General features: G+C 38.7%; 1 protein-coding gene across 2 annotated transcripts; it reads right to left on the bottom strand.

Moving 5' to 3' along the window:
* Positions 1 to 653: 653 nt before the first annotated feature.
* Positions 654 to 10,335, bottom strand: ap2m1b (adaptor related protein complex 2 subunit mu 1b). 2 transcript variants are annotated; one of them, XM_079465761.1, is made up of 11 exons: positions 10,115 to 10,335; positions 7,778 to 7,884; positions 6,338 to 6,603; positions 5,829 to 5,911; positions 5,397 to 5,532; positions 5,136 to 5,280; positions 3,547 to 3,666; positions 3,336 to 3,471; positions 2,987 to 3,084; positions 2,447 to 2,558; positions 654 to 2,071 (listed from the first exon to the last, which is right to left on the bottom strand). In XM_079465761.1, the coding sequence occupies exons 2-11, from the start codon at positions 7,849 to 7,851 to the stop codon at positions 1,937 to 1,939; spliced, it is 1,305 nt and encodes a 434-aa protein (XP_079321887.1). In that variant the 5' UTR covers positions 7,852 to 7,884; positions 10,115 to 10,335; the 3' UTR covers positions 654 to 1,936. The 2 variants fall into 2 exon arrangements, with proteins under 2 accessions (XP_079321887.1, XP_079321888.1); XM_079465762.1 differs by having other exon boundaries at positions 7,778 to 7,910; positions 10,115 to 10,302.
* Positions 10,336 to 10,589: the final 254 nt, after the last annotated feature.

Below are 10,589 nucleotides of genomic sequence, written 5' to 3'. Positions count from 1 at the left end.
GGAGCACTAAAACTAGACATATGGTATCTTTTGAAAGCTTTAGAACCTTAGCTTTCTTGCTAGTCCCATCAATTTTGCATTAATATTATAAAAAAGAACATATTAATGTTGGAGTTCGTGACACACATCACACAAACTCATAAAACATACAATAAATGAGTCATATATCACACAAAAGCTCATACTTCCAAAGTATATTTCACCGATCTATCAAATTTATTTCTAATTTTGAAGGTTTTCTGTAAATTGAGACCCCTTCTATCCAGTAACTCCAATGTATGAGAGTAGGGCACTTTTTAAACTCGTAAAAAATGCAAAATTCGCACCAGAGCTGAAGAGGTTATTGCAGCTATTGTTTCCTGATGTCAGCCTGTTTTTAATATCTTTTATAGCGGTTTTCTATGGTTACTTGATTTAGTCATGATTAACTGCACCGAAACGATTCAGTCTCCGACTCATTTGAGGAATCTCATCTTAACGTTTCAGTGATTTAAAATATATCTGAAACATATTTGGCCTTGCATTTTATGAATGTTAATTTCAATCAATTGTGTAATATTTGAGGATTCATTTGTATTTGCAATTTAGAGAAATGAGAAACTACATAAACCTATAGAACGGTATTGTAAAGCAAAAAATTATCGATCCAAAAGTAGTTGGTTACACATTTTATTAGGATTAACACAACAGTCACAAAGTTAGCAAATGAAGATGACACACTGTTGCTAAAGGAGCCCCATCATCTCTCAGGGCTGAAACACACTGAGGTCAGACAGTAAAGTTATAACAAGTGCTCGACACTCCGCACAATTAAACTGAAGAGTTACCCTGCCTGAAATAACATCGATTCAAGTGCTCGCACGCAGGGGCAGAATTCAGTTTTTATTGTAAGTGACACTAAACCGTGCTTCCATTTCTGTGCTGAAATACTTTGCGTTAAGAATTCCACAGACGTCTGCCGTGTTCACGAGAATTTGTACGCAGAAAGACTGCTTAAAATTCTAGTCCCTGTTCTGAGGAATTCAGTGAAATGCCTTTTCAGAGGGCAAGTTCACCCAAAAATGAAAACGTTGATATCATTCACTCACCACCACGTTATTACAAAGCACTTGATATTCTTTGAAACACACAAATGGCGAGTCCCTGAGAGATGTTGGAGGCTCTGTCTATATAACACCAATTAAAAGCTGTAACACCTCAAAGTCAGCTCTGTTGTTGTTTTGCCATCTTACAGTGTATATAATAGTCTATATGTATACAGACAGTACTTAAGCATTAGTACGCTTTTTAGCCTTAATTCAAGCAGCCTCACACCTCTGAACATTTTGGTCACATTGAGAAACTCTTTTACATAGACGAATAAAAAAATCTAAACAAAAAGTAGAGTTTTAGTATTGGTTTACACAAACAAACATTTTTTAATGGACAATGTTTACACTCAAGAACATTGTGGGGCTTAATGTTTACACAAATTCACTGAGAACAACATGGACGATACCTAATCAACGCTATTGGGAGGAACCACTTGGAAAGAAATGTAATTTTTGGGTTCACATACGCAGATAAAGACAACACTGATCCCGTCTTTACGTGGGAACACGGGTTCAGAGAGAATCATGGGATGGAACGAGGCCAAACCCCCACATTACTATAGATTCAGTGAGGGGCTGGAATGTACGAAGTGGGAGAATGAAGAAATAAGGTGGATGTTTACATTTCCCATCAAGTGAATTTGTGGAACGTTTTCATTGCAGATAAACTCTGTGGGAATAATCTATTTCGCATGATGTTCTTTGTTTAGTTTCCCTTTGTTGATGTTTTGTGTGAATGGACCACCATATACAGAGTGGAGGAAGGGGAGAGCGAGAAGATGAATGACTTAATTCTGCTCGTTCTCTGGAAATCTATTAGGCTGCGTCTAGTGGATGGGCCTCTGTTAGCAGCGGGTCTCGTAGATGCCGCTGCGGCCGATGTAACGCACCCATTTAATCACATCGTGATCGCTGTAGTTCAGCTTCGGCTCAAAGACCTTCAGGTAGCGCACTTTCAGCCCTGATGGAGCGAAGGGTACCTGGAAAGACAAATTTGTTTACTTTTTCATGAGCCTACATAAATGAAATAGTCATACAATATTATTTTTGTGCTAATTTTCCATTCATCCATTTACAGTCCTATACCAATGTCACAAACATTAATGATCTAAAGTTACTGAAGATTGTTATTGCACATTTCAGTGAAAACCTTAATTTAACACAGTGTCAGACTACTGGACCTCGCTGCAGTTTTCATAAACATCGTAAGACAAATATCAAAATACAACTATTCATTACATTAAATAATCCATTTTTGGGCAAATGTTTGTAAATTTACAGAATTGCCTAGAAGTTTCGAGACAAAATATGCATGTGGAAATGGAGGTTTGAGGCCTTTAGGGGTTCAAGCTGACCTCAAAGTTCATGGAGATGGGTGGGCGAGCCCACTTCTTTTTGTCATTAGTGGGTAGCAGCTCGATCTCAGCGCTGATCTGAGATTCCTTCATACCAGCCATTCGCTTGATCCTATGGAAAAAAAAGATCAGGGATAAAATGTATTCACTAAACGTTATAGACAGGGTTTCCACATAATAAAGAATTACAAGTTCATGAAAAATTCAGGATAAGACAAATATTTTTAATAGTACAGTTTAGATGCCGCTAAAATATCCATATCGCTCCTTTTAGACCCTATATGTTTTTAAACTGCCCATACAGCATGAGAACAGCGATTTGCTTTTATCACATCCATATTCCCTAACAAGCAGTGTTTTGAGGATAATGTGAGAACGTCTCGAACCTTGTTTACCCCGTCGAGAAGTGATTACTCTATCCTAAATACTTCATCCGAGACAGCCAAACAAATGTCTCACAGTCTGCTCTGGGCCAAAACAAATGACCAAGTGATGGCAGAAGACAGTAAACACAAAGTTGCTGAAAGTAAAAAGCCGTACTTCCAAACGATGGCGTTCTCGCTGGCCTTGTATTTGGCTTTTCCCTTCATGCAGATGACCTGAACCCCGCTGGTGTTGAGTGGAGTCGGGATGCGCACCTACACAAAGACAAACATCATTTAATCACACTGAAACATTAACTCGCCTTCACGTGTTCTGAATTACTGACATTCTGAGAATTTGAATGAAAAGTGCTTATATGGGTTGCTCAATGACTCGCACGTTTGTTTATCTTTAAAACATTTCTACTGTTGGGAATTCTGACATTAATGACAATTGAGATCCAACAGTGATCTTGTGTAGTCCCACAAGCAACAATCATAAAACACTACTTAAAATCATACATCACCTCTATCTTCTGTGCCAGCAGCGATGGTTTGAAGTTAGACTTGATCACCACCTTAACCTCCAGCTTGGTGCGGCCCACCTCCCGGACCAATGGGATGACGCGGAAGGGCAGGATGATGTCTTTGGTGGTGCGGTACCTAAATCACACACACTTCAGTCAATGCTCTGCGTAAAACGATAAAACACCGCCTACACATCCTTTATCCACCGACCTCATGAGCTCGTAATCTCCATCGGGAGGAATGAAGCTGATGCTGCGCTCCGAGTCAAACTTGCTGAGCCGGACGCACTGGTGGAAGGTGCAGTCATCGATCGCGATAGACTGTTTGCCGCTGCGGCAGGGGACACAGAAGAGAGAACACTTGAATGAAGCCGCAGAGAAATGAAGCAAACACACACACACACACACACACACAAGAGGGCTGGCATGGTGAGATTTGAGATCAATTGGATAGAAAGTGCACTGTGACCACAACAAAACCAACGGTGTTATTTTGGTTCAGGAGGTTGTGATTGGCTAGATTATGAAGCGTGTTATGCTGTGGTCAAAGTCGGTAAATTTAACACAGACTCTAGAAGTTTCTGTCTGAAGAAACTCTCAGTAAAGAACAAAAACAGACAGTTGATATGACAATACAGATGAAGAAGAAGCGCCGCTCCTTCATTTAGACACTCCATTCACACACACTTAAACTAATCTGAAGGTAATGACAGTGTCATCCGATGCAAAACTCATCTTTACTGAGATGTTTGATGGCAATGACACAAAGACAAATGGTTTGAGACAGAAAAGAGTGAAGGTGACAGAGCAGGAGTGAGATTTACGCTACCTTCCTCCCAACTCACTGAAGTCCAGCAGAGAGAGAGGAGAGAGGCACACAAAATCAACAGAAAAACATGGAAAAATAAACCAAAGGACTAAACCAGTGGCACGTCAGAATCAAACGGTCCTCACTAAAGATACAAATACCCACTGGGACAAAGATCCAGAGAGAATAGATTCACATGAAATTTATTAAAATGTCTTGGGTTTCTGAGTGGAGTATGTGAACCCCTAGTGGTTCATGACGGAACAGCAGAGGGTTTAGGAGACTATAACAAATAACAATGCAGAATTTACTTAAATTCTACAATTTAAGTAAATTCTGCATTGTTATTTGTTAAAGTTTTTAATTTTACCAGTTAATCTTTGTAAAAAAATCTTTGTTATATGCTTTTGTCATTTTTTTTATTATGTTGCTATATAAGATTAGTTTATTTGTATTTGTATTTTAATTTTTCATTATAATTTTAGTGCCTTAAACTTATTTCAGTTTATTTCAATTTAAAAGGTTTTTCCAAATAATTTTTATACTTTCGTCTAATTTGATTTCAATAAATAGAATTTCGTTCCAAGTTTTAATTTTAGTAAACTATAAGAACCTTGATTTAAAAATAGTGGAAATAAAAAAATATGGATTGTTGAATTAAATTTACACCACATTTGAAGAAACACTAAACTTCGAAATAGTAAATAATGCACAATTATTATACTTTTGTTTACAGTATTATTATGAATTTAAAAAAAAGTTTTTTATTTAATATTTTTTTTAGCAATTGTATTTGCTTTTGTGATATTATAACTGTTTGGTTGAATTTCTTCTCTTATGTGGGAGAGTAAAAATAACAATTTTAATTTTGAGGTGAACTTTTTATTTAACTATAATAACCATGGTAAACACTGCTGCTACTATTCGTTATTTTGATAAAATTAAAAGGTTAAACAGCTAGAAAACTTTCGTGTGAGTGTTCGATAACTCACCTCTTGGCCGAATCATCGGTTGTGCCTCCTTTGCCTTGCTTGTCGATGACGATCTTGTCATTCATGCCAAATTTGCACTCTGGCATTCCACTTAAGTAGCTCTTCATCACCACACGGCCGGAGACATGAGCACTCAATACCTGACCTGCAAACAAACACATAACCAAACCCGGTATAGCATTTATAACATCATGACACGAGAAATCAGTAAAAGTGATCCATAAATACTCTAGGTGTCCAGTAGAGTGCAGCATCACACACCTTGTGGTGACATCAGCAAGTTGACGCTTTCCAGTACGTCCAAGAAGAGTTCGTTGCGACGATATTTGATGCCCTCGCGTCTCCAGCCGATCTGTCCGGTGACCTGACTGGTTATCTGAGACTGCTCCTCTTTCGTCTGAGAACAACGTTTAGATAACTATAGCATAAATAAGCCCAAAACTGATTTCTATTATATTTAACAAGTTGTTCTAATGCAAAGCTTCATGCAAAAACCGATTTGAAGACATAAAAAGTGATGCTTACGTGATGCTGGAGCCAGTGAGTTACGAGTCATCAGGGACGTGAGGGGGGTGAAGTGAACGTAAAGGTATAAATGGTTTATTTGAAATAGGTTCCACACGCATAACATTACAATCGTGTTTTTGTAAATCACGTATAAAGATAATAATGAGAGCGATAAGATTTATATACCTGGCTCTTGATCCCCTGTTGAGTAATGAAGGTTTTCAAGGCTCCGGTCTCAGAGTTCTGGGGGTATCCAAAATCCAAGATCTCTACAGTGAGGAGATGGAGACAAACAATGAGCATCTGTTTCAGTATCAACATGAATCTGGAGGTTTGTGGCTTGTAGTTCATATCCATTAGCTTTGAGTCCATCATCAATATGTAATACATGTTAAATATATAACACATAATACAAAATGAGGATTTGAAATTAAATCCAGCAGCATCCTTCTCAGAAAGCAGATGCAAGTATGTCCGTGCTGTATTTTCTTTAGGTTTTGATTTTCTCATCGACATGTCATAAAAATCAAAACCTAAAAAAACAACAGCACAGCAGATGAGGTGTCAGTACTGGAGGATAGAAACAAACATGCACTGCAGTACAAGAACCAAGGTCTCAGATGGGAAAAAACATCTTACAGTTGTAATAAAGCCGAGCTTATTTTCCATCTGAACAAAGAAATGTTTCATCATACCGTCTAGAAGCTCATAGATCAACACAAAGTTGTTCTTGATGTTCTCCTCGCTGATCTTGCCGAAGTAGGCTGTCATGACATCGCACATCTTGTAAAGGAACTCGAACACCATGGCCGCGTTGACATTCTGCTTGGTGACGGCAGCCAGCCAGATGTTGGAGCGTTTGACATGGAAGAAGCTGGTGCGGGCGATGTTGTTGACGGGTGAGCGGACCTGCTGCCGCGCGTGGATCACGTTTACACGAAACGCATCCACTGCATTCCTCCTGCGGAAAAATGGACAGAATGAAGAGAGCAATCTGTCTTTATCTGTACTGCTATTGCTATTTGATGTTAGCATCAATGCAACTGCTGTTACACTTTGCATTTGTCATGCATCAAAAGCAAATTTGGACTTTCTCATTTTGAAGATGATTTAAAACATGTTTGGCAACGGTTTTTAAGATTTCCTTCAAACAGATAATAGGATAACGGTGTCCCGAAATAGTTAACCAAGTACGTGGCTGAAACGTCAGCCAAGTGAATCGAATAACCTTTAAATGGACTTTGGTATAGTGAGCTATCAAAAAACGACACAGGATGTAAACTGTGTTTTAACTTCCCTTTTATATCATGTAAACCGTACATCAAAAATGAGTCCAAATAAATAATGTATTGCAGAGGCAGACTAAGAAAACCAATATCAATCGGATTCTATTGTCACCAAACGCGTCGCACTGCAAATTGGGATCTGCGACAAATAAATGCCATAAAAAACCGATCTGGTCAAAATGAGACATTGAGGCAGCATAATGTTGCTGTCAATGCATGAGTTTGATTTAAACAGACAACAGTCTTTATTTCTGCTGTCTATCTTGAGCAATGTTTCTCACCGTTAAAGTCTCCCTCACCTCCCACGAGCTCAGTCTCTCCTCCAGGCACTCACAAACTACAACTTAATCGAATGATTTCTCCTGCTTATACAGCCAGACACGCGTGCACAGACACACTGCGACAACCGCTGTTGAACTGGCAGTGATGTTCAGACCCACCGTATCCATAGCAACCCTTCTCTGAACAGTCTCTGTGCTATCAAGTGATGCCTGGATTTTCCAGAACTGACATTTCACTTCCAGGGGATCAGTCACGTACACATGAAACGCTTGATCTTCATGTTGTCTAAAGCTACTTGAAATGTCACTTAATTCACTCATGGTTTTACTCCGGTGATGTGATCCATCCTTCTCAAGATGGGTCACAAACCTGGGAAAAACGTCACGTAAAAATCTATCTACCTCATTCTTTAAGGTTTTGTTACAAGCCGTCCACACATTGGAAAAAAAAGTTTAACTAATGAATCGAATCATCCCTTTTACTTAAGTGATTCACAAGCTAAATGTGAAAAGAAATCAGAAGTGATCAGAAGTTTGAACCTGCTGGCCACACATCAGAGCGACTTACCCGATGTCATCACGGTACACACGGGAGATCAGCACCTCGCCCTTGTGATTGTAGATGAAAAGTCCTCCAATCATGGTGCTGCTTTTACTCAGTGTTCATAAGTCATGCTGGAAAACAGCAGGAGGAGAACGAGCTGTTAGCCACAAAAACACAGATAGAAAATAGAAAAATCATTTTGTGGAAATCTCACAAGACCGTGAAGAACATGTTCAGATTACATAATGTATTGTATAACTAATAATAGTATTAATAATAATGGTTATTTAGCTATAAAAGTTGATTGTTAAAATGGAAATCAGACTTTTATTTCGAACAAAAATAGATTAGCTATCGTTTCTGGTCTGAACAAAATGTTTTATATGGCTGTATTACAGTATGACTCGTATGTCAGTGTGATTCTCGCAGAGACTGCTGGGAAATTTATATTAGAGGACAAAGCTTGATGCATAGTAAGGAATCAAATTTATGGAAAAGCAAAGAAACAAGAAAAGAATTGCGATTATATGTTTATTTGTTCTGTTGAACACAAAAGAAGATATTTTGAAGAATGTAGGACAGCAATCAGTTCTGGGACACTTTTGATATTTTTCCTATTATGGAAGTCAATGGTGTCCAGGAACTGTTGGGTTATGAGCATTCTTCCAAACATCCTTCTCTGTGTTCATCAGAACAAAGTCAATTGAAACAACTCAAGGGTGAGTAAATGACGACACAGAATATCTTTAACCAACGAATAATAAACTTTAAAGCTCAATACAAATGACACCCATTACACAGAAAAGCTGAAGCTATGCATTTTGCATGCGAAATGCATGTTCTGCTAAAACAGTAGTCAGATGTCGACTTTCATGGTCGATAAGTATCGTTCTAGCTTATGTACTGCCACAGTATGTGATTTTGGACACAGATTTTTACTCTACTGAACTTTGAATTTCTCTATGTACATTATGTAATGGGCACACACATTTTTAAATGCAGTCTTTCTGCCAGAATAAATCATATTTTACCACACATAAAGGTGTTCACACATTCATGTGATCTCTCTGGAGGACCTCTGTCCTTGAACAGCACATAAATGACTGAAATCTGACTGCATGTCACATTCATTCATGATCAGTGTTGGACAAGTTACTCTAAAAAAGTAATGAATTACTAGTTACTAATTACATATTCAATATCGTATGTGGCGAGCAGGGCGGGACGAGAGCCGTGAGGGAAAGGCGGAGGGGAGAGAGGACCAGGCCTGGACTGTATGTTGTGGTTTATTATGTTCGTGTGCATTTTAAGTTCGTTTGATTCTATTAAAAGCTTTATGTTTGCCGGTTCCCACCTCCTTCCTTCCTTAATGAACTTTGCTACGGTGTGATTATTAATGTATAAATTACTCCCTCCAAAAAAGTATTAAATGACTTATTACTTTCAATATCCTTTATCAATCACTGATGGACATTTACACCTCCCGCGGCCTCAACAGATCTAAAACCATCACCAAAGACAGCTCCCACCCTGGCTACGATCTGTTCCAACTATTGCCCTCACCAAAAGCCTGTTGAGAGAAAGTTTTCATTTGTCCGTCAAGTATTGACAGAAGAGATGAATTTTAAAGTCATTTTTTGAAGGTTGCGAGAGACCAAAGACCAACTGACCAGAGTATTACAAGTGTGAGAATTATACATAAAAGCACAGATTTTTAAAGCTACACTTTTGATGTCAAACAAAGTATTTAGTTAAAGTAATCCCTTACTTTACTTTTTCAAGGGAAAAGTAACTAGATTACTGACACTAGTAACCAGTTACACCCAACACAGTTTACGAGTGAAATAAACATCAACCTTAACACAACATCACTCGTGAAAACTCATCATATTACGATGTCCAGACAATACAATACATATTTATGAATATTCGTATGAATGTTTATCGAATCATTATGTGTTTGGGTGTGATGTCATTTCTCTGCAGCATCCATCCTTCAATGAAGAAACGGGCCGATTCACAAGGCAACAGCAATGTCAGACTCGAGATTTCTTAAATTGAAAAATCTTTGATTTATTAAGTTACACACAAGGGTGAAATAGAGGAAGATCGGTCAGTCAGTGTGAAGGCATGTCTGCGCTAGCGAGACTCCATTCAAACGGACAACGTCACGACTCCACGCGTCCTAAGTGACATTTGCTTCCATTAACCGCTCCGAAATCATCTATAATGTTCCGTTAAAATACGTCTATCGGCGAATCCATCGTAAAACACCCCGCTCCGGCGGATTAGCTGGTTATGCTAGCTCTCTAGCCCAGCTCGCTTCTGTCACGACTGACCCGGCCGGTGGGCTTCACTCACCTCTGCGTGTCCGTCTCTGTCTGTCCCTCCGGACCGAACCGTACCGTCTCACGGTTGTCTAATGGGTCGTGTTTCGACCGGAGAACAGTTTTTCTGGGTCTATTTGGCGTCTGCACCGCGTTTCACACTGCGGTCACCGTTCACTCATGAATCCAAGATGTCGCCCGCTCGCTCCCTCCCTCTTCTGCAGCCGTCAGCTGACGCTCACGCGCACACACCCTAAACACTGCTTACGTCATGTATTGGTCTATTTACTTTTCTTTTAATAAATTATTTAATATAATGATTTGTTTAGTATATTTGCTTAGATATGTTGACTTTTAAGTATAATTCTTAGTGCATTTTTAATTTAATTAATCGTTCAACTTATTTAACTGTGTATGTAACCTCTTACTTTTTACCACAATGTGTCTGTCATGCAAACATCATACAAACATCCCAGCTGATGAAAAAAACAACATAAACGAAATTCTAT

The sequence above is a fragment of the Barbatula barbatula genome (assembly GCF_947034865.1).
Source record: "Barbatula barbatula genome assembly, chromosome: 10".
NCBI lineage: Eukaryota > Metazoa > Chordata > Actinopteri > Cypriniformes > Nemacheilidae > Barbatula > Barbatula barbatula.
The sequence above is the reverse complement of the archived record's forward strand: the minus strand, read 5'-3'. Positions and strand labels throughout refer to the sequence as shown.